This window comes from Molossus molossus, unplaced genomic scaffold, assembly GCF_014108415.1.
Source record: "Molossus molossus isolate mMolMol1 unplaced genomic scaffold, mMolMol1.p scaffold_m16_p_22, whole genome shotgun sequence".
Lineage (NCBI taxonomy): Eukaryota > Metazoa > Chordata > Mammalia > Chiroptera > Molossidae > Molossus > Molossus molossus.
The window spans coordinates 20,706,480-20,733,986 of NW_023425358.1; the positions used below are offsets into that span (position 1 = coordinate 20,706,480).

At 49.7% G+C, this 27,507-nt stretch overlaps 2 protein-coding genes across 2 annotated transcripts; both read right to left on the reverse strand.

The window, feature by feature from the left end:
* Positions 1 to 404: 404 nt before the first annotated feature.
* MTFP1 (mitochondrial fission process 1) lies at positions 405 to 4,102 on the reverse strand. The gene is made up of 4 exons (XM_036276925.1): positions 3,931 to 4,102; positions 3,008 to 3,135; positions 2,403 to 2,635; positions 405 to 1,010 (listed from the first exon to the last, which is right to left on the reverse strand). Exons 1-4 carry the CDS (start codon positions 3,995 to 3,997, stop codon positions 938 to 940), a joined length of 501 nt encoding a protein of 166 aa, XP_036132818.1. The 5' UTR covers positions 3,998 to 4,102; the 3' UTR covers positions 405 to 937.
* A 3,147-nt stretch (positions 4,103 to 7,249) lies between these two features.
* On the reverse strand, positions 7,250 to 27,260 carry SEC14L2 (SEC14 like lipid binding 2). Its single transcript, XM_036277036.1, has 12 exons — positions 26,991 to 27,260; positions 24,553 to 24,628; positions 20,122 to 20,165; positions 19,666 to 19,725; positions 19,210 to 19,398; positions 18,051 to 18,146; positions 17,812 to 17,872; positions 17,321 to 17,404; positions 14,164 to 14,270; positions 13,943 to 14,082; positions 13,650 to 13,819; positions 7,250 to 7,405 (listed from the first exon to the last, which is right to left on the reverse strand). Exons 1-12 carry the CDS (start codon positions 27,042 to 27,044, stop codon positions 7,275 to 7,277), a joined length of 1,212 nt encoding a protein of 403 aa, XP_036132929.1. The 5' UTR covers positions 27,045 to 27,260; the 3' UTR covers positions 7,250 to 7,274.
* Positions 27,261 to 27,507: the final 247 nt, after the last annotated feature.

A 27,507-nucleotide genomic window follows, 5' to 3' on the forward strand; every position in this document is an offset into this window, starting at 1 on the left:
GGGGATAGCCACTGGGTCACTCCCTACTCTCCAGGACTCCTGAGTCCCTTCATGGGAGTCCCATGTGATACTCATATGGGGGCTGTCTTCATCTCAGGCACCTTCAGATTCAGGTGGTATATGCCCAACAGGCTCCCCTCCCAGAGGTGTGGATGCTTTAGGCTTGCAGAAAGAGGACGATGCCTTTCTCGAAGGAGGCTGCAGCACCAGGGGGGACTCCCAGGCATCATCAGGGGAGCGCTGGTGGGTGGGAGAGACCAGAAAGGCCCAGTGCTGGCCATTGTGAGTGATACCTGGCCTAAGGAGTCAGCCTCCAACTCTGAGGGACCCCAGCCCTGTTCTCCACCACCACATCCCTGCCCATCCTCAACAGAACCAAAGAAAACTCAATTTCTTAATGATTTATTAGACCAGGGCTGTCCTGCCTTCCAGCCAGGCCCCAGCAGTCTCTATCCCAGGGATGGGCTGGCCAGAGGATCAGTCCTCAGGGTCCCATTACCACACGTCTGCATTTCTCCCAGTGCCTGCTGCTCCTCTGTCCAGCCATGCTGCTAAGGGGTGACTTGGCTGAGCCACTGGGAGTTCTAAGTCCCCAGCTTGCCAAGTGACCTTGGCTATATTCCTTGCCCTCTCTGGGCCTCAGTTCCCTTATCCTCCATGGGAGGATGTTACTTTCCTGTCAAAAGACAGGGCTGGGTCCACTCCCACTTGGTATCACGAATTCCATGGAAGCAGACAGGGTTTAGGTCCTGCCTCTGTCTGAGTCACTGTGGCTGCTGCTCCTTGAGGCCTTTGTCTCTGTTTTCATCAGCTCAAATCCACTCAGGTGCCAGGGCCTTGGAATCCAGGGAGCCAAGCATCACATCCCCTGGCAGGAGGAGGAGGTTGGAACAAAGCAGGCAGTGGGCCAACCCCTAGGCAATGTACCAGGGTGAGGTCAGGAGGAGCTGGGCTTCTCCACTGAGGGGTACAGCTTGCGAAGGCTGGAGTCCAGGAGGAAGTCCACTGACCTGTGGGGCGAGGGAGGGTGATGAGCAGGTGATCAAGGGGTACTAAAGGGGAAATGGGAAGGGACTCTTTGGATGCAGGGCACAAGTGCCACCCAAGTGGCAGCCATCACTCTCTTCTTTACTCAGTTGGGACAACTGAGAACCAGAGAGGGTAAAAGACTCACTCAGGGGCTCAGGGTCAGCTATGTTCCCTTGGAGAAAGACTCCCACTCTATGTTGGTCTGCCCTACCTCTGGTTCTAAGAGCAAGCACATGATCCAAGCCTCGACAATCAGAAAAGGAAAACTGGGTCAGAAATGGGTGAGTTTATAATGGACCAATGACAGCCTTCCTTGGGATTTTTGTTGTCACTATTAAGAAGAGTCCTATGGTCCTGGTCAGCTTGGCTCAGCGGTTAGACCGTTGGCCTGCGGACTAGAGAGACCTGGGTTCAGTTCTCGCTAAGGGCACATACCTTGGTTGCAGTTTGTCCCTGGCCCCGGTTGGGGTCGTGTGGGTGGCAACCACTTGATGTCTCTCTCACATCGATGTTTCTCCCTCTCTCTTTCCCCCTCTCTCCCTCCTGCTCTATCTGAAAAAATAAAAATTATTATTAAAAAAAAAAAGAAGAGTCCCATGGGGACTGCTAAGCTGGTGGGATGAAAGCTGTGAGTTGCTGGGGGCCATCTTTGGTCTCATGAGTGGAAAGTGAGTGAAGCCAACATGCGGATGGGTGGAGAAAAGGGCAGCAAGATAGGGAGACCCAGACCCCTAATGACATGGTTTGGGTGACTGCATCCAGTCATGCCTGAAAGCAGCATAATGATTTTTCTTTTCTTTTTTGTTCTTTATAGATTTTTATATTTTTTATTATTTTCTTTATTGATTTTAGAGAGAGAGGAAAGGAGAGAGAAAGAGAGATAGAAGCATTCAGAACATCGACTGGCCGCCTTCTGTATGCCCCCAACTGGAGATCGGGCCCACAACCTGGGCATGTGCCCTGACTGGGAAGCGAACTGGCAACCTCCTGGTGCATGAGTTGAAGCACAACCACCAAACCACACCAGCCGGCTTAATGACTTTTCAGCTTCACAAAACAATCACTACTTCTATCATTAAAACCCTCCAGGTTGTACCTGCTCCCACCTGCCTCTGGTTGTTGTGTAAACACTAAGGTTTTTTTTCTGGGAATTTACTTGTTCTATGTCCTATACCCTCCAAGCACCCCCACCCACCCCTGCCAAAATACCTGCCAGATCATATGACAAGGACAAAGACTATCCTTCTTACTTTTACAGCCTTGAGTGCCAGCCCGGCCTTTGCTGCTATTGTTCTGTGCAAAACAGGTTCACCCCTGTCTCTCAGGGCTTATCTCCACCTGTAATGATCCCTGAGGCTGGGAGCAGCACCCACCTGTCGATGGGGTGAATGATGATGGGGATGACAAGCAGTCCCAGTGCCGTGGTGGTCCACTTTCGGACAGCCAGAGGCCAGCGGGTGGCAGTGCCCAGGACATAGAGAGAGGCCGCACACACACGGTTGATAGTGAAACCAGGGATGGCTACAGAGGCCAGAGCCTGCCACACGAAGGTATCCACCACAGCCACAGTCACCCTGGTGCTGCGGCTTGCTTCAGGGCTTGGCACCTGGTGGGCACAAGAGAAATTTAATCCAGGGGCAGAGTCAGGAAACCCTGTGGACAAGGAGCATGAAGGGAGAAGGAAGTAGGCAGGGAGGCAGGGAGGGGCTGGGACAGACTACACTACAGTTCTGGACTATACCACATTTAGACTTACCTACATTTGGGACCGAGGTAAGAGCTATGTCACACAAAAGGCTGGGGGCAGGGTACACCACTATGCTACAAACAGGACTTGGGTAGGGACTGCACCAGGTGAGGTTGTGGGGATTGGACTGTCTACATGCTTTACCACAGTGACTTTATCACAGGTAAGGCTGTGGACCAAACCACAAAGGGAATGAACTGGGTGGGTGCTGAGGGGCAGGTTAACACTCACCTCTCCTGCTTTCTTGCCTTTGTCAATGGCATCAGCCAGCACGTAGGAGCTGGACACACCATAGCTCAGCCACACCACAGCTGCTGGCACCATGGAGCGGAAGGCCTCCCCTACCTCATTGGCGTAGCCTGTTCCAGAGGGGACATTTAATTCCTGGTTCATGGATTGTTCCACAAGGGGGCACTCCAGTGAGCTGGTTCTAATCCCAGCCTGCTAAACAGAAGCTGGATGACCTTAGACAAGTGGTTTTATCTCTCTGAGCCTGTTTCCTGGCCTATAAACTGGCACCCATGATGCCCACCTCACTCTAGAGGCATTGTGGGAAAGCTGAGTGCAGTCACCATTATCACTCACCCACTCACTCACTCACTTTCCTTCCCAGTCTGGATTCTAGAAGCATCTGCACTAAGAGGAAACAGGCAGACAGATTGACCAAGGGCAGCTCCACTGACCAGGCACTCACCATGTGCCGGGCCTTTCTGTGCCTTATCTCATTCTACCCTTACAACTACCACCTGATGAGAAAGACTCTGTGTTCATCCCTGTTTGCCAAGGAGGAAACTGAGGTCGGACAGAGCCGGTGAGAAGCTGGAATAGCAGTCCAGATACTCTGACTCCACAGTCAGGGCCTGGGCATGTCAGAGAAGGTAACCTGCTCAACCCGTTTCTCTAAGCAGTGTGTGAGCTTCCACCTGAAAGACAGGACCAGCCAAGACTCCCTCGCCCCCAAGGGCAGGGCTGGGCCAACCAGAGCTGTGTGACCTTGGGCAAGTCCCTAACCCTCTCTGAGCCCAATCTCTCACCCTGGCAGAATGAGAACTAAAATCCTCCCACCTTCTCCAGGACCCGAACCAGCCTCTGGTGACCCCTGCTTCCCCAATTACATGGGCAGGGGAGGTGCCGTGCCCCTGCCCCGCTCTCACCCAGATAGCGCACCCACGTGTCCCGGAAAAGGTCGCGCTCGGCACCCCGCGGGGGCGACTCGGACATGGCGTTTCCGCGGAGGCCCCGGCCACTGCAGCCGTCCCTGCCACCACCACTGCGACCTCCTCAGCTTCCACTAGCACTCCTACCCAAGGTGGTGAGACCGACTGAAGGTCTCGGACTGAAGGACAGGTCGTGCTGTCACCAACAGCAGGGAGCGTCTGTAAATTCCCCCGCGCACCGAAGCCCCTCTCCCAGGCTTGGGTTTTACAGATTTTCTTCACATTTTCTACGGGGTTGAAAGGTTGGCACGATCTTCTCCCAGGACTGACTATAGTTTGGGAGTAAAAGAGGCCGGCGTTCAAATGGAATATACTATACTTCCTAGCTACACTTCCTAGCTGTGTGACCCCAAGATTCTGTATTTCTCTGAGCGTCACTTTATCCATTTCTTAAATGGGGAACACGACAGCGTTCACTCTTGAGAAGACAATTACAAGTCATCATTTATTGCGATTACTACTGGCCAGACTGTTGGCCAAAGAGTAACAGCTAAATACTTCACCGGCTAAAGACTCTAGACAGATTACTTCCTTAAACCCTCCCATCAACTGTGACCCCAATTTTACAGATGAGGAAGTAGAGACACAGTAAAGATGGGTCACTTTCCCAGGTCATACAGCTGCTAAGCAGTGAAGCCCGGATTGGCTTCAGACCCTGTACTTTTAAGAGGAGCTCAGTAAATGAGCCTGGGGGAGTGAACAGGTGGGTACCCTGGTGAGGTGGATACTTGGACTCTAAAGTCCTTTCCCAACAAGTTCCATGTATCAAGCACTGAGGTCTAAACTGGATTGGTGTGGCCCTAGACAGAACCTCTTGGGGACAGGACCTTGAATGAACGAATGAGGCCAGGGAAACAGGATTGTTGCACAAGACTTCAGGGAAATGAGCAGAACAGAATGAGGGGGCTTGCGGGTTAGTGATGACTAAGGAGGGAACTCTTCCCCTGCTGAATATCAGTTTACCCATGTGAGCAATGAGTGTAGCTCCGTGAATCCTTTTGGGGGTATCAGCAAGCAAAGACACAGCCATTAAAGACGGGAAGTCCTGGGTTCAAATTCCAGTTGTGCCGCCTATTAGCTGTGAGCCACCTCTGTAAAAAATGAGTAGCTGATACTTACCGAGTGCTCAGTTGTACCAGGCTCTCTTCTAAGCACTTTGCACATATTATTTCCTTGAATATTTGCAGCAACCCAAGGCGATAAGCACAGAGGTATTGCGTGGTACCCAGTAGGTGTTCATTAAAGAATTAGCTTTTATTATCATTAAACAAAATTGGAAAAAAATGAAGACTACTGACTCCCTATTGAGGGTCCCATTTTCAGCCCTAGGCGTCGCTGTCTCTGTAGGGTCGTTTACGATAGCCTGGTCAGCGGTGACCTCTCGGGAAGCTGGGCTCCGGGCTCAAAAAGATACCCAGTCCGCAACAAGGGCAGTGCTGGCGCAGAATTAGGAGACGGTCCCTAACACCACGTGATTGTTGCTCCCCCGCCTCCTTCTCAAAAAGGGCTTACCGCGGCATCGCGCGCGCTCTATGGACCCGCACGTGTCAGCGCGCCAGAACCACCGGGCGCGCACTTAGAAGCCCGGGTGGGGCGGGGCCTCCGCCCTGACCGTGAAGGCGGCCAGGAGCATTCTTAATGCCTTTAGCTAAGATGGCGGAAGACAGCCCACCAGGTAGGCCAATCAGGAGGCAAGCTGGCCGTGGGGCCCCAAGGGAAAGCGTATGCCAAGGAGCGCCGAGGTGGTTTCTGCGCATGCGCCCCGCCTATAGGCGGATAGATGTTGCTAGGCTCCGGGGCAGAAGTTTAGAGTTCGGTGAGTTGAACTGCGAGGAACGAGGCGATAGGCATTGACTTCTATTTTCTGTGCGCTGAACACTGCTTTATTAATTAGTTAATTTTCCTAACAAAGCATTGTAAACCAAGATTGGAATGTCTCCCTGAAGATTCTGGCTGGAGCCCTTGCGGCCTCGGGCTCCCTCTTGCTCTCTCAGCTTCTGACCAGCTCCTCAGGCTGGGCTGCCTTCCCGTGTTCTGTGCTCCTGTGCAGCCCAGCACCTGGTTTGCGTTTGCAGGACGTGGGACTGGGATGAGTGCTATGGTTGCCCGCAGGGTCCGTGCCCTCCAGCTCCTGGTCGCTGAGCGGTCCCATGGCCATCCCTGCTTGTCACCGTGGGTGGAGGGGCCAGGAGACTGTGAGACTATTTGTAGTTGCCTCCAGGCCCTGACTCTGCCAGATGCTGGCCTCGCCTTTGGCTCCCTGCCTGGGCAGTCTCCTCACCAGGCACTGGGAACCCACGGTACCCACTCTACGCCTCCCACAGAGATGGGACTGGCAAGGCTTTGTCAGGTCAGTTAGGAAGCGGGTTGGCGGTGACCGTGGAAGACTCAGACTGTCACATGCCCTCACTGAGTTCTACTGTCTGGATCCCACTTGTCATTTTTGTGTGGGATGTTCAAATGAAGAGTTACTTGATGGGAAGCTGGTGACACTGAAAAGGGGAGTGGAAACCTCAGGACTCACACCCACCCCCTGCCTTCAGTCCCTTCCCTTCCTTTCCCAGCCGGAGCTGGGATCCCTGGAGGTAATTTCCCTGTGCTTTGTTTGTATTGGAGGACGGTGGCTGGGTACCAAAACTCACTGCCCCAGGAAACTCTGAATCAATAACAATCATTAGTAATTAAAGTAGCAGCCATTGGGACCTAGGAGTTGAAGTTCTCAAGGTGAGGGAAAGAGCTACCTGTCTGCCCCTGAGTGGGAAGATCTGTGCTGACTCTGGGCCACCTCCTGAGACCTTGGAAAAGCCAAAAGATCCCAGCCTCAGTGGTAGAAAGTTTAGAAGAAGCTCTGACCCCACCATAACTCTAGCAAGTCCTCTTCATTATGGTCTAGGCTTATATGTTCATTTGTTTGCAAGTTCCTCCCCTGCTTCTGGCTTCACTGAAATGTTAAGTCTCAATCTCTCCCCTTTTCCAATTTCTTCCCTGATGCCACTCCATGGTACCTTCTTCCTGTCTCAGCTGTCACAGGTAGGTGCTGTTGGCACAGTTGGCAGGACAAATAGATCCTATCATAGTACCCAGGCCCTGGGGACTCCTTAGTAACTTGAAAGGCAAGGAGACCCACTCCTGCTATGCTCCCTCTTCCTAATTCTGAAATGAAAGCTCCCCAGATTCAGCTGATGTCTTCTATCCCAGTTTCTTTGGGCATCAGGGTGCTACAAGGGATAGAAACTGACAGGGAGACACTGAGGGAGCCAGACCTACTGTGGGAGGAGGCATTACTTTGGGGTGACAGCCCCCAGCTGTTTTATCTTCTCTTCTGAAGCTTTATCTGGAAGCAGGACCTCCACAGTGAAACTGACCTTCTTGGCATGAATGAAGCTGTAGGTGTTGTCAAACCGCAAGACATCTGAGGGGAGGCAGAAAACCAGACATTCAGGCAATTCTGACAAAGGGCTTGAGGACAGCAATTTTTGTTGACTGAGCAAGGCAATGTGATAGGTAATAAGGATGAAGGAGGTAGCATAAGCAATGGACCTCCACCTTCTGCAAATGAATCTAGCTGGATTGACAAAAATGTTCATGGAGAGAAAAAATATATATGAGATAGAACAAGCCAAGTACCATATGAGTGAGAGAGACAGTCACATCTGTAAATCTTGGGAAGAGAGAGCCCTATAGACTGAAATTATGTAAAAGGCCTTTTAGAGGAGTTAGAGCTTGAACTAGGCCTTGAAAGGAGGAAGTAGAATTCATAGCAGCAGTAGTTGTTACAATAATAATAGTAATGATAACCATGGCTATGTGTTTCAGCACTGGGTTGGTAATCTATATATTTTATTTCACTATTCCTCAAAATAACTATGAGTTCAACATTAGTCCTGTTTTACATCCTATAAAAAAGGAGGTAACTGTGTCACACAGTGAGGAAGTGATAGAACTGGAATTTCCCTCTGATCCAAATTGCTGCCTGACTTGGGCCCTGGAAAACCCCACTCTGTTCATTTTCTGACAAAAAGTAAACTGTGCAAACCATTTGAACCAGGAATTTATCCCACAGAAATATAAATGGACAAAGTGCTCATTGCACCCCTGTTTGTAAGACTAAAAGCTTGGGAAAACTCAAATGTTCAAAGGAGAATTGCTTAAAAAGTTCATATTGTGCCCTAGCCAGTTTGGCTCAGCAGTTAGAGTGTTGGCCTGCGGTCCACAGAGACCTGGGTTCGGTTCCCGCTAAGGGCACGTACCTTGGTTGCAGTTTGTCCCAGGCGGGAAGCAGCCACTCGATGTGTCTCTTTCATGTCGATGTTTCTCTCTTTTCCTCTCTCTCCCTCCCACTCTATCTGAACAAACAATGGGAAAATGTCCTCGCGTGAGGATTAAAAAAAAAAAGTTTATATTGCAATCCATATGATGAAATACTGTTCTGATATTGAAAGAAAGAAGTTAGCCTCATAAGAAGTGACTGGGGAAAGCATCTACAATGTATCCTTTGGCCAAAAAAAGCAAGTTGCAGAACATATTAGATATATGTTTGTAACTTTTTTGTTAATATAGTTGTAAAAGTAACTTTGGCTTTGCTACTTTGTCTATCTACACTCCCAAATTCTCTTTGATGATACTACTCACACGCTTGTTCTAAAAGGAAAGTTTTCATGTATGGCCATACCATCCTGACCAGGATTTTCTCAAATCCTGTAACAAGTTTTACCATGTCAAAATTCTTTCAAACATACATTAAATGGCAGATAAAATTCCTGTGAATGTATATGTGTGTATACATGTCCTGTGTTTTATGGCAACATGTAATGCTTCTAAAGGGATAGGAAATATTTGATAAGATAATAGACAAGACCTATTAGGAGTGGTTTCCTCTGGGGAGAAAAAATGGGCAGGCAGTAGACAGAGAAGGCTTTCCAGCCTTGGCTAAGGAAGAGGCTGCTTTTAATCTAACCCTCTTCTTCTTCCTCCATTTTTTTTGAGAGGTACCATTTTAGTCAAATACCCCTTCAAGAGAACAGAGTGTGAACACAAAAAACTAGCTCTGCCTCCTTCCCTATCGTGGTCTTCTCTCACTTTTCCCAACAAAAACAAGCAAACTGTGTATTTAATCCTGAGGCTTAACCTCAGTTTAGACTGAGAGTAGACACACCACCCTCCCTTTGTTCATGGTGTGAAGTGAATATTAGTCATTGGTTTTCTCTATGCCAGAGGTCTTTCAGGACTCATAGTCCCTCTGGAAAGTGGGAAGCTTCCTCTCTTCCCTGGATGACAAAACCTTAGCAACTAGTCAGTTCTACTAGAGAAGTCTTTGAGCATCTTGGACCAAGCACCATGAAGGTGGCTTTGCCTAGCATGATATTCTACCCTAAGAAACAAGGAAGGGGGTATTCTGAGGCCCAGGCCTGAGGAAAGTGGTGTTCATGGATTGCATGGTTCATTTTGACACTAATCATGTAGTCACAGACTCAGAGCCCTCCCCCACGCCCCCGAGATCCTCCAGGCTAGGGCTCCTTAACTTTTGTTGGGGAACTGACCCCCTTGAGAATCTGATGCTTTAATCATCAGAAGAAATTCTCACACAATCTCAGATCCCCTGTGGCCCATCATGGACCCTCTGGAGCAGTGGTTTCCAATGGGAAAGATACCATTCTGAAGAGAGGTATCTTATTTATGTACTGAAAAAAAATTCTAAATTAGCTTCCTTTTATTTCTCCAAATAGGAGATTATATTGATTTTTAAGTTATCTGTGTGTTATTATATTTCAGTATAGCAAAAGGGACATTAGACACCATTTGTTATAAAGGGGGAGGTTTATTCTTGAAAATTTATGATTACTGCTCTGGGGAGTCCCTGAACCCAATTTAGATCTCTTGCTCTAGCCCACTCCTCTCATTTAAGGAAGAGAGGAAAACTTAATTATTTTGGGACACTTGCTCAGAACACTCGGAGAGCTAAAGGCGAAGCTGGACTCTGAAACCAGGCCTTATGATGCCCCTGGGCTCTTCACCCCAGCACTTTGTGGCAGTACTGTTTCACCTTCGTTCAGTGTTTCAGGTCTTCTAGACCACATTCTCCACTCCTAGCAGACAAAGTCCAGATCTTTTTTTCTGAATCTTTTTCTTTCCTAGTAGAGTATTCAACACTCAGGCCCTCAGGAAATATTAGTTGAGAGAGAGAAAAAGAAAAAAAAAAAAAAAGTGAAATCAATTTAGACTTTGTTTTTTCTCCTCAGTAACTGAGGATACTTGGTCAAGGACAACAGCAGCCTGGGGAGAGTTAACATGCTCTTGCCATTGGAGACAGGCACAGAGTTTTCATTTCTCCACTGGGTGATTATGCTCTACTTTGCAGGGGTGCCTGGTACTTCAGGGACATTGGCCTCCCACAAGTGAGTTTGTAGCCTAAAGCTGGGTTCTCCCTGGGCGCAGGTCTAACCTGAGTCATGGCCCCAGACAATAGCTGATCACACCTTCTTTGTTTTCTACCTGGGAAGGGGGCATGGACACTGTGGCCTGCCTCTCCTCCTCCTGGGACTGGACAACAAGCAGTTCCCACTCAGGGCCCCACAGGCAGATCAACATTCCATCCAGGAATATATCCAAGAGGAGCTGAAATAAGTTCTGGATTTGCAAGCCTAATCCTAATTAGTTAAAAGCTTTTCTCAGGCTGTGTCCCTCAGATCCAATGGAAGGGTAATGGGCAGTGCTGCAAAATGAGTTGGGCTCTGCTACTGGCTGTGTGATCTGAGTAAATTACTTCCCTGGCCTGGGATTCCTCTTTCTTCTGTTAGATCCAGAGTGGATCTGATCATCTCCAGGACTGTCTACAACCAAGAGATCTTGGACCAGGATCCTAGGAGTCTTTGGTGTCTTCTGTCTTTTGGTGCTTACACAAGCTACTTTGTGCAAGAGTGAATATCCCTTCTTTCTACTTCAGCTTCTTTGTCCATTAAAAAAAGAAAAGCAGCCCTGGACGGTTTGGCTCAGTGGTTAGAGCATAGCCTGCAGTCCAGAGAGACCCGGGTTCGGTTCCTGCTAAGGAAGGGCATGTACCTCAGTTGCAGTTTGTCCCCGGCCCTGGTTGGGTCGTGCGGGTGGCGGCCACTCGATGTGTCCCTTTCGCATTGATGTTTCTCTCTCTCTCTCTTCCTCTCTCTCCTTCCCGCTCTATCTGAACAAAAAAATGGAAGAATGTCCTCAGGTGAGGATGAAAAAGAAAAGAAATGCAAGCTTATATGTACAAGATGATATATGCTCTGTGGATGACAGTATCTGGGCTGGTGTTAAGCCTTGTTCTTGCTGAAGCACACAGTATATGCCTTCTCCCCCAGGACCCACCTGCTCGCTAACAAGAATACTCCTCCTCCCTGGGGAGAATACTACCACAGAGCATCTGTGAGGAGGTGGCAGTGGAGACTGAAAGTTGTCTGGGATGTGGGAGAGGACACAGAATCTGAGGTTGGGGTGATGGTGTAGACAAGTACAGAGGCCAAGATATTTGTAGGGTTAGTTGAGATTGTGGTGCTGCTATCAAAATGGAGCACAGGGCTTCTCCCATCTCCGGCACTATGTCCAGGATGGCCCTTCTCCCCCAGGTCTTGCCCTGATAACAATAATGGTGGCAAAAGTGTGTTGAGCACTTGTCGTATGCCAGTCATTATGCTAAGTGCTCCATAGACTTTATCACATTGAATGATTGTGTGTCCCTGTGAGGTAGAGAATTTGATCCCCATTGTAGCAAGCAGGAAACTGAAGCTCCGGAAAGCTAAGTCACTTGCTTAAGGACTAGTCTGTTGTCAAGTCCAACTCAGCTGGATGATAAAGCCCTTGTTCTCATTACTTTCCACATCTGGCCCCTTGGCTCTTGACAGTAAGTGAAATAACATATAATGCAACCAGTTTTACCATAGGCTAATTGATGTAGTCCCTACAGCATATCTCTGGTCACAAAAACATCACCACAATTCTAATACCCAAAACACTTCTATTATTGAATAAATGTTTAAATAAATGTGAGCTATATATACATTTAAGAAAGACTAAGAAGACCTGGCTGATTTGGCTCAGCAGTTAGAGTGTCGACCGAGGACCTAGGTTCTCAGGTTTGGTTCCAGTCAAGGGCATGTACCTGGGTTGCAGGTTCAATCCCTGGCCCCAGGCCGTGTGGGAGGCAGCCAGTTGATGTCTTTCTCACATCAATGTTTCTCTCTCTCTCTCCCTCCCTCTCTCCCTCCACTCTCTGAAAATCAATGGAAAAATATCCTTGGGTGAGGATTAAAAATTAATTAATAAAAAAAATAAGTTAGCATTCAAAAAGAAGAAGAAAGAGTAATAGAAACAAGTAAGATAATGATTTTCCAAATGCCTTATTTCAGTTCATCGTCAGTGGTGGCCAGAGATTCTAGGAGAGAGTCTCATAACTCAGGGCACCTGGCATGAACCAACTCTGGACAGGATGCCATTCCAATGAAGGGCACATTCACACACTCATAATGGGACAGTTGAGACAACCCCTTCACCTTACATGTACATCCTTGGAATGTGGGAAAAACCAGAGTCCCTGGAGAAAACCCACACAGATATGGGGAGAAAGTGCAAACTCCACACAGTGGCCCCCGCTGGTAATCCATTTATTTCTTAACAACATTATAATGAAACAATGTTGAACAAAATGATGTTATTCAAGGACCTGCCATAGTGTGAAAATGAAAGCCCTATCATCTTCCTACCAGTCCAGAGATAACCACCATGAGAGTTAGTACAGATTCCACAGAATCCTTTTCTACGTACTTATTTTTTATTAACCAAAGTGAGTATATATCATATATGCTGTGTTTCATACTTTATTTTTTTAAGCATGTATCTCGTGAATGGGTATATTGTACACCATTGTGTGGTTGGACCATAGTTTATTGAACAAGACCTTATTAAGGCCGTTTAATTCATTGCCAGTTTCCAGGCTGCTAGGAACATCCCACATCTTTATGACTGTGTAAATATTTCTGTAGGCTAAATTTCTAGAAGTAGAATTGCTGAGTCAAAGGGAATTTTAATCAATATTGCAAAGTTCACCTTTGCAAGTAAGTTATCTCACCTGTGCAAAGGAAGGCAGCTGGAGTTCCACTTCTAGTTCTAACCTTTTCAAATGCCTATCTGCCATTCTTATTTCTCTTGGGTTAAAGTTCCTGTTCACATCTGTTCCCATTTTTTTATCAACCTGGAGATGAGTGAAGTTTAGAGGGATCAAGGCTGGACTTCTCACAACCCTGCTCACCTGTGATCCCTACACCCACCCAGCCAGTTCTGCCTCTCTGACATGTGGGGAAGAGTTCTCAAGAGATGTTTCTTCATGGTCACAAACCCAGTGAGACCTGGACCAGAGGGTGAACATTCCCTTGTGATCATCTAGCACTGTGACTCACCTCTACCTGGTAGGATCAAGTCAGAATCCCAGCCTGTTATTAACCAGATGAGTTACCTTGAACAAGTCACTTCACCTGTCCAAGTAAGTTATCTCACCTGTGCAAAGGAAGGCGGCTGGAGTTCCATTTCTAGTTCTAACAGCCTGAGAGCCTAACCTTATGGAGAAAGAAGGACCTCACAGGCAGACATCTAGGTCAGGAGCTTCAAGCCAAGACAGAGATACTTACAGATGCCAGGATTGCTGCAGGTGAGGGTCCCATCCTCAGGCACCAGGTGGGCATTGTACCTCTGGTTGGGCAGCACCTCTGTCATCTCCCCTGCCTTCTGCCGCTCCCCCATCTTGGTCTTCAGGAAAATTCCAAAACCGATGTCTGAGCCTTCCGACATGAACTGCCACCTGTGGGAGTCATCCACCCATTCAGACATGATTAGAAAATCTCTGGGGTCCTGCCACCAGGGTTTCTCCCACCCCAGCCCATCTACCAGCACCTAGGTCTCCTGGAAGCGTCCAAAACCCTACCTTAGGACGCAGCCAGGGAAGAGGATCTCATACTCCACTTGATGGGAGGAGCCACGGGAAATCTGCACATTGTGCTCATACTGCTGTTTCACCTGGTCTCGCACATAATACTTCTTGGGGATGTCACCCCCATAGTTAATCTAGAAGCAGAACATGGAGTGAGCCGGAATGTACATTTGAGGCAGGCTTCCCTGGTCACCTCCAGCCCCTGGGGCCCATACCTTGGATTTGCACTTGGGGTTTCCATCAGGATCAGTCATGGTGCCCCCATACTCCACAGGCACCTGGTCAGGGCTGATATATTTCAATAAAACCTCCTTCCAGTTTGCTGGCAGGAGAGGTAAGGAAGGAGAAAGAAGGGTTACCACTAGGCAAGATTTCATCACAACCCCTGCCGTCTACACAAAAGAGGCAGAAAAAAGAAAACCATCTGCCCCCACACACAAAACAGTCATTAGAAGCAGGAGATGTGTGCACAGCACTGCAGGGGTTCAGGAGCAGCTGTCACCCAGAGGATGACCCTACCCTGCACCAGGAGCCAGGAGACCTGGGGTCCTGTTTCCACTGCCTCTGGCCAGCTTATCATGGGAGTGCAGTGATCTAAGTACTTGAGAGGGTGTTGTAAACTGTCAAGTGCCCTCCACCAGGAGAGCGCATTATCACTTCCAGGAAGGTGATACTAACATTTGAACTGTAAGCAGGAGGGCACAATGCAAGGAGGGAAGGACATTCCCTGCAAAGGGGACAGCATGTGCAGCCTACAGGAGGGCCAGGATCAACAAGATCTGTCCTGTCAGACTGAACTACGTGAAGACACAACCATGTATCTCATCCCCCACTTTTGCTACACATAACCATGCTCAAGTGTGACTGAATGACCACATCACTGTAGAGTGACCCCTTAAAATGGGTTTTCTTGGCTTTACCTCAGCTAAGATTTTACATCTGCTCCTGGTTTGTTTGGGTTTTTTTAAAGGCCATTTAGCTGCCAGGGATTTGGCTCATTTTTTGTAACCAAGCCCTGTCCTGACTAAGAAAGTTTGACTAGTGCAACCAGTACTGTGAACCACTTCTCCTCCATTTCAAATTCCTCAGCAAATATCAGCCAAGTACAATATTTTGATAGTGGAAACCTTTCCATGGTGAGGTAAGGAAGGAGAAAGAAGGGTCACCACTAGAAACCGTATAAAGGCAGCAGCTTCAAGTCATGGGGTACAACCCAGTATACTCTGTCGCCAGTGCAGGCTGGAAACCCACAGACACTGTCCAGGGTCTCCCAGCCCTCAGATTTCAGGGACCCGAGTCCATGCAACTCCTGGAAGGCAGTGTCTGTGGTCTCGGGGTGATTTAATGTGTTGCTAAGCTCCAGCAACCAGCCCAGAGTGAATTTCTTCCCCCCTATGTTGAAGATCCTATCCTGTACCTTCTCAGCCCGAGGTGGGTTTGGTTGAAAGGGTTTCAGGTGTGGGTGGGAGAACAGACTGAACCTCCTCCACAGCTCTGCTGCCAGGAAATCTGTCTCATGCTCATGGTGGGTGGTAGCAGCAGAGAAGCCAAAACCATCAGAGCCTTTGCTGGGATTTTTGTATTTCTTCCCCCATCTCATCTGGAGAGTTGGAATAAGGCCAAGGGGATTCTTCCCATCTTACAGAGAGAGTCACTGAGGCAAAAGAAGCAGAATTTGTTGCTGCCAGAGCTAGGATGAGAACCCCGAAGTCCTGGACTTTCCAGACTGCCTCACCACTCCTAGGACTCACAGCACACATTTGGAAAGTCTCCGCTTTCAATACATTGCCTGAACATTCAGAAACCTCCAGAATACCTACTACCTACCCCCAAGTTCAAATCTGGAGGTGCCTCAAGTCTTCCATGATCTATCTAGTCCCAATCTACCTTTCTAGCCTTTTCTCCTACCACTCCACTTAATGCTACAGCAAAATGGACTCCTTTCTGTCCCTGGCTGGCTTCCCTTGTGCCCTGATGTTCTCCCTGCCTCCTTACACATCCAGTCTCTGCCCACCTGCTACTCTGTCAACCTCCTCAATCACATGTCAGTCTCCCTGGTTGGCTTCTCCTCCTCTGCTTGCCCTTAAGCTTGGATATCCCCAGGGTTTAGCCTCTGTTTTTCTGGGGGCAGTCTTATCTGTTCTCAGGGTCTTAGCTGTTGCCTGCATTTGATAGCTCCCAAATCTCCAGGCTGGAGTTCTCACCTAAGCGTCAGGCCCAAGTATCCCCAGTATCTGTATATCTCACACACACTTCAATCTCAACTTCAAGCTTATTCTTCCACTTGTATTCCTCCATTGAACTAATTGCATCAGAGTGACTGCAATACTCAGTCACTCATGCCAGACATGAGGAAGTCATTCTGGATTTCTCTTCCTCCTTTCCTATATCCAATCATCTGAGTTCTTCTACTTCCTAGATGAGTCCTAAATCCACCCTTTCCTCTCTTTCTCCACTGCCTCTGTCCTGTCATGGGCTTGCAACACCTGCTGCATAGATTATGGGCACAGTGGGCAAACTGGTATCTGTCCTTCATGATCTCTCCAACGAGATATGTCTCAATTTGAAATCAGATCCTGGTATTCTCCTGCTCAGAACTCACCTGGTTCCCAGTAGCGTGTAGAGTCATGCCCCAACCTCTTAGCATAGTACCCTGGAGTCTCTGTGACCTGCTCCTGGCTCCTTCTTCAGCTTCATCTCCTGCCATACCTTGCTGTGCATGCTACAACTGCCTGTGCCATGGTATGTAAGGTCTTAGTTCAATGCTGTTCCTTCTGCCTGACAGCCTGTTGCCTTGCTTTATCTGGCTACTCTTACTCATTCCATAGCAATCGGCTGAGGTAGGCCTTACCTCCTCCCTAGGTCAAGTGTGCTTGTTGTCTCCCTTTCCCAAGAGACCCAGGGCTCTTCAAGGGACTTGGTCTAATTCATCTTTGTAGCCCTGGCACTTAGTCCAGGGCCTGGAACATAGTAGGTGCTTATCAGCTGAAAGCAACCTCTGCTTCTGTGACCTCCATGGCACCGTCTCTAGGCCATTTTAGTACCTTTTCTAGTTTTTGTCATAGCTTTCCCTCTAAAGGTCTTCTCTCTCCTTTTACACTGTAAGCTCCTTGATGGCACGGACTGGCATTTCATTCATCTTTAATCTACAATGCTGAGCTCATTACTTTTTTCTAGAGTGTCTGAGAGAAAGAGTTCTTATGAAAACAGACATGAAGACCTTAGCCCAGCCCCAACTTGCTCCTGGGTCCCACTGCTCCCAAACCAGCAGAGGGAACTTTGGCCCTGGTGGCTGTGGCCCTACCTCTAAAACCATCCCCAGTTTGGGCCACAGACCATTCGGAGGAGTTGAGAAGAGTCTGGGCTACTTACCCCCCAGGACCATGATCTTCTTACGAGTGTCCTCACTCAGGAAATGTTTGATCAGGTTAAAGGCCACAGGAAACACCTTGGGGGCTGGAACAGAGACCAGACAATGTGAGACTGGAAGCAGTCTCTAACCGTCCCTAACAGTGTCACCCACAGCGCCATGTGTCAGGCCACGTGTTCCCTAGTGCCATGGAGCCCACATAGGCAGCCCAGGATGTGAGGCTCAGCACAGGCACCTCTTTGATTTCCAGCTTCCCCCACTGTACAGTGGGTATGGTAAAGTGACTATAGTCTTCCCGTCTCACCGGGCTGGCTGGCTTAAAGGCAGTGATAAATCCTACAAGCTTTGTGGACTGTAAAGCAGTCTGTGTATGTCAAGGGTCCTCGGACTCCCTCCTTTTGGTTCACTCTATTTTACTCTCCTGAATCTGTCCCAGGAACATTTTTGGCCCCTCTTTCTCATTTGACTTCCTCACATGGAGTTCCCAACTTACCTTTAATAATAAAAACACGCTTCAGTGTTTCAGGATAATTATCCTCAACCATGCAGAGAAACTGTGGAAACAAAATCACTGAGTCTAGTGGGCTCAGACCTCTGTGCCAGGGTGAGGCCGACCTCCTCCAGGCTAGACTATGCCCCCATCACCTCACCCATCCCACAGGGCATCTTAGCAGAGGTACCCACTCCCCCATTCTCTGCCCCTCACCCTGCCTCCCCAGTCCTGCCCCTCACCTCTCCATAGGTCTCCACAGCCGGCTTCCAGAGATGCTTGAGGCCAAGCCCCTCGCAGTCGTAAATCATGGTGACGGTCTCCACCTTCTTCCCCATCTGCAAGGGACAGAGGAGCAGAAAGTCACAGCAGGCTACCCCGATGCAGAAGCCCACCCAATTCAGGGCAAATGCTGATAGTGTCATGTGTTCATATTGCAGCCAGATATGGGCAGGGCTGTACCTAGGGTTTTCCAAATGGAGAAAATGACTCCAGGACAGAATTGTGACCCAGGCAAGTCACCCTTCCTGCCTAGGTCTCCATGTTCTCATCCAGTAAACCACTGGATGGATCTAGATTACATCTGAGGTCAGTTCTGTTCTGCAGTTTGACCTGGCGGCCTCCCTCTTCCTGTGTGAGCAGCACCATGGAGTGCTCTGCCAGGTGGCTTTGTGCAGCCAGTTATCTCAGGCAGACGTTCTCTGTCCAACCTAAGCCCTGAAGGGTGCATTCCAGTCTGATGCTTCTTTGCCTCCCTGCACACAAGGTCTCTGCACACACTAGGTTTTCAGTGAATGTTTGTGGATGACAGTGTTGAAATGGTCCCAAACTTCTCTCATCATTTCATTGGATCTTTCCATTTGCTGAAGGGGAAGGAAGGAGAAAAGATCATGGTAGCAACTCCAGCTGGCTCTTCAGCGTGTTTCTCAGTAAGGAAATCAGATGTCTTTTTTTTTTTAAATACAGAATTAAAGAAACATTGAATCTTAGCTCATCCACAACAGTGATATCCAAATACTTACCTAAGAATAGGGTGGTCTGTGACAAAGATCTCACTGGTGCCCAGATAAATGAGAAAAATAGCACTAATGTAGTTAAATTCTTTATGAAGCTAAATTTATTCCATTCAAAGGACTGCCCTTTATTCTGAGATTTTTGGCATTCCTATAGTTTTAGGGGTTAATTATGCTCATAGTAGCTGGCAATTATTTTTAAGTCCTTCCTTGGAAAAATAAAAATTTAGCAACATATATCACTCCCTAAAACTTTGAAATTTCACTGGTCTATGAATTCCAAAAGTCCAGCCCTGAATCTGTGTTTAAGCCCCTGTGTGTTGTCCCTGCTTCTGTCTGAGCACCTCTAGCATGATTAGCTCCTTTTCAACTGTCTTGGTCTACACACCTTTTCAGACTGGCGCTTACACTCCTGCAGAAGCAGCTCGCAGTCCCGCATCTTGGTCTTCAGCAAATCCTGTTTGGTGGCTGAGAGGAGCAGACCCCTGGCATCCAGAGGTCCAATGATATCGTACCAGATGGGAGAGCCCTCCATGTCATAGCCACACATGCCCCCTGACAGATACTGTTGGACCACCTGGGCAAAGACACACAGAAGGCACTTGGTCAGCAGACCCAGGGTGGCTACATCCTCCCTGCATCCTGGGGCCTTCCTCTGGGTTCATCAGTCTCTCCCTCCACAGCCTCCCCGTGGGTGCCAGTGGATACCCATTCTGGGAACCATTAGGACCCACTTGTCATTGTCCGAGCTTTCTTCTGGGGGGTTCCAGTCCCACAGGCCCAGGACGCAGGTTGTGGGTCTGATGACCTAACAGAGGGGTGGGCCAGAATCATTTGTCCTCACCTCTGGAGGCTGCCAGCTCAAGACGTTGTCAATGTCCTTCTGCTTTCGGAACTCCACATGCTGCAAACACACAATCAGGGCTTTAAAAAAGTGAGAGTGGGACAGGGGGATCCTTTAGTAGACACCTAGCAGTAGGTGACAGCATGAACCGTTAAGTCATGAGAAGGGAACTGGCAGGAATGCAAAAAAAAAGGGCACTGCCTATTTTAGAGGTCTTGGCAGAACACAAATTCTTGGCTAGCCCAGACCTATGAAAGCTCTGTGCTTCCAGGGAAGGGAATGCACTTTTTTTTTCCAGAGAGAAAGACAGTAGTGTCAGCAAATACTCAGATATGTCACACAAGCCACAGGCTGTGATGGAGGTGGATGGGATGGGCAAAAGAAGTTCATGCACTGTGCGATTCTGATGGGCAGAAGCATAGGTAACCATGAGATTTGGAGGCAAAAGGATCTCACCTTCCGGAGCATGGCCTCGGACTTCTGCAAGTCGAAGCTTCTTGCTGTAAGAGGGAAATGTGGTCAGGGCTGGGCCAGCAGACTGAGTGTCCGAGGACACAGAGACTTTCCCTGTTCCCATACTGGGGCCAGCTCCTCTCCATCAGTACCCCAGCCGACTCTCAGATCACCCCACATGCAGAAGCTAATGTGAAGATCTTCACCGAGGGCATCCAGAGCACCACAGTCCTGGAGAGCAGGTCAAGGTTCAGGGCAGGTGGGGGCACATTGCAACCCCAGGGTCAAATGAGTTTTGCCCTAGTCAGTGCAATGAGGTGAAGGGTCTTATCTCCTCTCAGGAAAAGTGAACCCTGGACTCCCTTATCATTTAGCCTTCCCCTTACACAAAGTTAATCTCTTCCCCAGTCTAACATCCAGTCCTGAGAACTTGACACACAGTTCAAAGATGAACATAGCTCTCATTAGAGCACGGAGATTGGAGGGGACCCGCATTAGCGGGTAGGCGGTGACATGAACTGCCTCATACGTTACAGTGGATTTACCATGTCCCTTCCTTGCAGTACCCTCAAAACCTTTTGCCTCCGCTACCCCTAGCCTTTTTCCTTACTTTAATCTGCACTGGGAACCCTACCTTTATCCCAATCCTTTAAAGTCCAGCCACCTCAGGAAAAAAAAAAAAAAAGATGAACATAGCTGCCCCATAATATGGGGTAGAGCTGGTAAAACATCCCAGCAGGGCGGAGGGATTGATGAGGTCCCAGTCAGCCTTGCCATGTCCTCCAAGGACCCACATATACCCCAGTGGGACACAGAGGGCCCTCCTCCCAGGGTTCCTGGAAAGTTTCAGAATTAAAGTTCACCTAGGCCAACTTTATTTTATGCATGAACTCCAAAAAGCTGTCCTGCTAAAGCTTGAACACAAAGACCTCACTGCCCCTCAAAACCTCCTGCTCCCAGAGAGTCCGAGTTGCATTTGCACTTAGTCCTCATTGTTATACTGAGCGGAGATCCACTCCAGACACTTAGAGAGTGGGGTGGGCTCTCCCAGCCATGTGACAACCTTTCCAATACTGGCAAATACTGTGCTGCCACCCAAGCCCCCTCTGCTCTCATGCTGCCCATCTGTGGATCCTTTCATCATTCCTCACAGCTTGGTTTCAAGTTCACCCAAATAACTTCCCTTTGAATGTTTCCCAGTTTGCCAGTGCCCTTCATCGAGTGTGTTGTCCAGAGCTGAGCACAGCACCAGGTGTTGTCTACCCTTCTCCAGTAAAGCCTGAGAACTTTCTTGGCAATGGTTACACCCTCAACTCAGGTGGAACTCTTAGTCAACTGAAACCCCCAAATCCTTTTCAGCTATTCTGCTGCTAAGCCTTCATCCCATATGTTGTGGGGTGGTTTTCTGGCTCCACCCCTTTCAGATTTTATTTTGTTAAGGTCAGCTTTATTTCATACTTTAACGAGTTTTTGACCAGTGTTGTCATCCGATCTATGAACTGTCCCTCCCAGCTGTGTGTCCTCTTTGGAATTGATCAACATCAAGATCTGCTTGACTGCCCTGGAACCTGGGCCAGATGGACTGCCCTCTGGACGGTCACTGGTCCTTTAATCTCTGCTCCCCAGGAGTGACAAACATATTCCCTGATTTTGCTGTTATGAAATTCAGTGCACTCTTGGTGCGTCCAAACGGTGCATCGAGACATTTGACCAATGCCACACCTTTCATCAGTGCTGGACACTGTTTGCAGAACTGAACAGTCTTCACTCTTGGGAAGTTCCTCCCAATGGCCCTTGATGTGCCATCGTGGCAGCAGGAGGCAGCTTTTAGAGGAATATAATCAGGGTTTGCATCTCAGCCCTTCCATATCCCTGTTTGACCTTGAACAAGATAGTGCACATCTGACGGAATCATCTAATGAGCTAGACACACTTGAAAGATGCAAGGCAACATGTTGTCCTGATGGACAGCCTGGCTGGACTGTGAAAGTGAGAATCCTCCATAGGAAGGACACCCCTAACAGTGAGAAGAGACTTTATCTTCCCAGAAGGCAGGTGTGGCAGTGAACTGTGAGCCCCCTTATCTCAGGGTGGCTCTCCAGTTAACCCTTATCTGCCAGGGTCCAACATCCAGGGTCTTCAAGGGCCCTCTTGAAGTCGTTACTTGCCCCTGGTAGCATCTGGCCTGGTCCCTTCCTATGCCTGCTAAGTCGAGCCTTCCCAGGGCTCCTGCTGCCCTTGTTGGGGCAGCTCAAACATGGCTTAGGATACTGCCAGAGAAGCCCACCTAGGAGCAACTGTCTGGTGTTTTATTTGATCACTTCCCAGACCTGGACAATGAGAAGACTCAGTTCAGACCAGCTCTGTCCCCTCAGGGTTTCCACCACTTCCTTGTTTTTATCTTGCCATCTAAATCCTTGTTGGAGTGTCCAAACCTCAGTGAGGTCGGGGAGAGGCGGTAGAGATTCATGGGCCTGCTCTCACAGCCTGGAGCCAGGAGGAAACTGAGTCTACCTGGAGGGGAGAGGGGAAGAATGGAACCCCAGCTCATACCTAGGTTAGAAAAAGACATATTACTGCCATGCACCTTGCAGATGTTTCCTTTAGAACCAACGGAAGAAGAGAAAAGGTTTCTTCAAAAAGAGAGACAACAAAAACCCTAATTGAAATTCATAGTAAAGTCTGACCAGGCCTGAGCTCCCGCCTGGGAAATGTGAGGCTCATATGAAGTGCAAAGGAGATACTTCCTCTGTTTGAGGAGCCAAAGCTTGGCTTCAGGGGCAGCTATGGCTTTCTGGAGAGAATACTGGCCTGGGAATCTGGGGCCCTAGATTTCTGCTCTGATTCTGCTTCACATTAGCTGGGTGCCTTCAGGTAAGTGACCTCCCCTCTCTGAGCCTTAATTTTCTCATCTGGCAAATGAGGATGACCACACTCTGCAATGTCCCTGCAACGAGAGAGGTTATCCCACGACTGGGGAGTTGGGGGTGCCTGGGAAGATGACTGCAGGAACCCAAGCTGGACACCTGTTGGATAAAAGAGAGCTGCAGTTGTTCACAACTCTCTGAAACCACACTTCTCCACCTAACAGCAGTTTGGTTGTTTGATGATCTTACAGCTGGCCCTTTAAGGCAGTACTGGTTTCCCACTCTCTCTACCCGCCCACTTCTAGCTACAGCCCTTCAGCAATCTGCTGGTCCAAAATATCCTCTAGCCCTGGACTGACTCCACTGCCACCACACTGTCCCTCCACCTTCTCTGGCTGGGCCAGGGGTGTGGGTTTGTGGCTTTGTGGGGAGGGAGGGCAAGTGGAACATCCAGAGATACACAGAACCTTGTGTGGCTCTCCTGGCTGCACCTGACCTGGGGTGCCTGCTAGCAGTCCCTCAGAGCTCGCCAGTATGTTCAATTTCTGCACAGAAAAGGAAGACCCAGCTCTTCACCCACCCTAAGACTCTGACACTCTCTCTCTCTAATCAGCCATGATTTGTACTTTAATTTTTGAACTATGGTTCCACATCACAACCTAATCTCTGCTAATCTAAGAAGGTGGAATTTATTCTCTATTATTTCTATGTCTAGTAATAATGTTTCTATAAAGAAAAAAAGTGTCACAAGAACCAGAGAGGGTGGCACATGACTTGAATCACAGAACGGGAGAGGGAAAGAACAGAAAGTTTTCAGGAGTTTGACCCTGATACTAGGAGAAATGTGTACATTGCATCACATGCCCAGAGCTCTGTCATGTCACATTTTGCAATAGGCCGGGAGCCCTGTCTCGTCCTGCTGTCCTAGAGAGTAGTCTAGAGCAGATGTTCACCCCCTGGCCCATGTACCACAGCCGGGCTGGGGCAGAAGTAGAATTAGAACTCGGGACTCGAGCCTGGTGGTGGCTTGAGGGATGTCTTGTTGACCTAGTTCAGGCTGAGTCTCCCCATGTTCCCCATACCTTTTTCCCCACCTTCAAGCCGCCTAAACTGCTGGTAGCAGCAGGAGGCCTGCCATCCCAACAGGCCACAGAGGGGCTCAGCCTCTCCTAGGAGCTAGGACTCTGGTTCTAAACCTGACTCTGCTTCCAACTTCTCACATGACTGGGGCCTTCCTCAGCTTTTCTTCAGTCTGTTTCCCCAAGTTCATCAGCAGAGTAGATGGGAAGGGCACTGGGCTGGGATTCAGCCAACCTAGGTTCTAGTCCGATCTTTGCCTACAGCTCAAGCACTGTGTGACTTGGGGCAAGTTACTTCACCTGTCTGAACCTCAATGTTATCTATCCAGTAGAAGGGTTGAGGTTACGTAACTGACAAGAGCCCTTTTGCTCCTAAGGGTTGAATGCTCCAGATTCTCGGACTGCCAGGTCCAGGGTTTCCAAAGGGTGCTATTCTGTTACTCAGAACTAGCCCCTGCCCCAGCCTCCTGCAGCCCCTCTTCCCTCACCTCGGAGCCAGCGCAGGAGAAAATGGTCATCTGGATTCGGCAGGGTGGGCAGCACATCCTGGACATTCTCCCGAAACTGTAGAGAGAGGCAGCTGGGTGAGTGACAGGTCCCACCCTGAATGCCCTCTGCCCAGGACTCTCCATAGGGGCTTTGCTGGACCTTCTTCAACATGAGTCAACTATGCAGTCACTGGCTGAACACTTGGGCTGCATGGGCCACTCTGTCTGTCATGCTAGTGGGAGCCGAATAGCAGGAGGAGGTGGGAAAGGAGTAAGACACTGCTCCTGCATGGCTGTATGCACTTCTACACTCCAGTGTGGTTGGCTGGCGGATGTATTCTCAGCTAGCTGTGATAGTGGACACTGTGGGACATGCAACAATAAAAGTTGTCAGTTTTGCCCAGGCTGGTTTGGCTCAGCGGTTAGAGCATCAGCCTGCAATCCAGAGAGACCCGGGTTCGGTTCCCGCTGGGGGCATGTGCCTCGGTTGCAGTTTGTCCCCAGCCCTGGTTGGTCGTGCGGGTGGCGGCCACTCGATGTGTCCCTTTCACATCGATGTTTCTCTCTCTCTCTCTCTCTTCCCTCCCACTCTACTGAATAAAAAATGGAAAGATGTCCTCGGGTGAGGATAAAAAAAAAAGTCAGTTTACCAAGTATTCCCCCATGTGTCCAGCACTGAAAATGGCACTTATCTTATTCCTGCCTCATTCAGAGTCCCTAGAGTTATTACTGTCCCCATTTTACAGACGAAGGAATTAGAGATCAGAGAGGCTAAGTAACATGCCCAAGGTTAAACAGCTAGTAGTCAGCAGAGCTGGATGCAAACCCAGGTCTGTCAGAGGCCAGAGCATGCACTCTTTCATGGTCCCCCGTCCCCCTTAGTAATGGCATGGAGAGCAATGTGCTTGGCAGAGCAGAGGGAAGGAAGAGTTTGATTCTGACTGGGGCCAGGAACAGGGTGGTCTCATATGACTTCATATTTTTAAAAATTGGCATTTGAGCTGGTCTTGAAGGACATCAAAGGCAATAGGAAGAGGGAGGAAGGCTATTCAGGTGGAGGGAACAGTTCCAGTGGGAAGCCATGAAGGTGGAAAGTGCAGGGAGTGCCAAACAAGGAAAGTGGACAGTGACCCCAAGGGACGGCTACACCCACTTCCAACTGTTCAATACCCTAAATGTGAGCACACCTGCAGCCCATGCCCTCCCCATGCCTCCTGCTCCCAGCCACTCCTTTCCCTAGTCACTGACCTACAGGGCAGCCACAGAGGAGACCAATGAGGACAGCTACCTCTGCCCCTTGCCTAGGTCAGCCAAGGACTCAGACCATCCCATCCCCCAAACAACTTCCAAACCCCCAGGTAAACTGCTCCTCCAGGTCTCAGGCATGAAGACACCATCTAGCCCCTGGTTTCCAGTTTAATCACCATCTAATCCCTTATCTGCCTGATTTCTCCTGCAGGTCAGCAGTAAACTCTGAAACCTTCCTATCCAGCCTCCCTGGGATGGGGGAGGCCCAGCCTGAGCAAAGCCTTCATGGGGCTGGTGCCTTGGCCTCACTGCCATAGCAGGAGACCTGCTACCTTCCTCTCCCACCAATGGAAAACTGCCCTGCCGTGGATCCTGCAAACCTTGAGACTGGACCCGATTGACTCTGGCTCCAAGAACAGCCAACCTCCCCTCTTCCCAAGGACAACACAGAAGTGGAGATTCAGGTGGTGGGGAGGGAGGTACAACCCTTAAACTGTTGCTTCCTCCTCTGCCCAGGTGCCAAAGCAAAGCCAGGCTTACATCAGCCCAAGTCCCCAGCCAGGTGCGGGAAGAGATTGCAGGACCGGGCGGACTAGTCTCAGCTCAAATTAACCCCAACTCACTGGGTCACCAGTATGATCCCAGATCTCCCTTCACATCCTCTGGTCCAACCTAATTTCAGTTCATCAAGGAGCAAACAGATGAAGGATGGTTCTGCCCAAGGTCGCAGACTGACTTGGAACCAGAGCAGGGGCTACCCAAATATCCCGAGGAACTGTCCAGGGCCCTTTCCATCTGTGCCGCTGGCCCTGCAAGAGGAAATCCTCCCGGAAATGGAAGGAAACCCGGGGCCCTGCTCCCAGGGCCGGGCTGCCAATCCCGAAATCAATGTCGCCTTTGTGCCCTGAGCTGCCTCCAAGGGCTTCCAAGCAACCACTTCTTCCTAGGTGGTACCTCCAAGGGCTCGCTTCGGGCTGGCGCCGGGGTACCCAAACTTCCCCGGCCCCCACGGCGGGAGGAGGGAGGACGGGCGGGCCGCGGACCTCCAGGTGCCGCTGCCGCTGCTCCCGCCGCCGCCCGCCCGCCGAGGACGGTCGCTCGCCCCCCCATCCAGACCCTTCCCAGCTCGCTGCCGCCGGAGGGAGAGAGCCATCGCCTGGGGCGGGGGCCGGGCCGGGATGAGGGCTCACCTTGGCCAGAGCTTCCTTCTGCTTGGGGCTCAGGTCGCCGACTCTGCCGCTCATCTTTGCTGAAGCTCGGGGCTCCGCGGTGAGGCAGCTGATGGAGCTCGGACTGGTTCTCTGCCCACAGAGTAACTAACGTCCCTAGCCTTTTGCCGGGCCCGCTGGCTCGCCACCAAGCCCCGCCTTTTAAACGATCCTGAGGGGGCGGAGTAGGAGATGCTCTGGGCTCAGGAGCTTCTGACCGGTCCCCTTCGTCCTCCTGAGGTCAGGGACTTGGACAGGAGGGAGCAGGAGTGCCCATGCCAAGCCCAGGCCAGAGGGCATCAGAAGAACAGGAAGTCTGAATTTTAGTCCCAATTTTACTCTAAGCTCACAGTGTGGCCTTGGGTGAGACACCTGAGCTCTCTGGGCCTCAGTGTCCCCATCTAAGTGCTGTCAAATGAGCTCTTCTATGATCAGGCCCCCATAGCACAGGACCTCTCTCCCCCAAACAGCAGGGAGCTTGCCTGGTGCCACTAGGGTG

Bases quoted from the DNA above. Each gene is read 5' to 3' on its own strand.
- MTFP1 (XM_036276925.1), bottom strand. From the start codon at position 3,997: ATGTCCGAGTCGCCCCCGCGGGGTGCCGAGCGCGACCTTTTCCGGGAC. The intron at 2,636-3,007 runs GTGAGTGTTAAC...TGTGCCCACCAG, and splicing joins AAGGCAAGAAAGCAGGAGAG to GTGCCAAGCCCTGAAGCAAG. The intron at 1,011-2,402 runs GTGGGTGCTGCT...CTCGCCCCACAG, and splicing joins ATCATTCACCCCATCGACAG to GTCAGTGGACTTCCTCCTGG.
- SEC14L2 (XM_036277036.1), bottom strand. From the start codon at position 27,044: ATGAGCGGCAGAGTCGGCGACCTGAGCCCCAAGCAGAAGGAAGCTCTG. The intron at 17,405-17,811 runs GTAAGTTGGGAA...TCTCTGTTCCAG, and splicing joins GCGTGTTTTTATTATTAAAG to CCCCCAAGGTGTTTCCTGTG. The intron at 14,271-17,320 runs GTAAGTAGCCCA...CTCTCCTGCCAG, and splicing joins GAAGATCATGGTCCTGGGGG to CAAACTGGAAGGAGGTTTTA.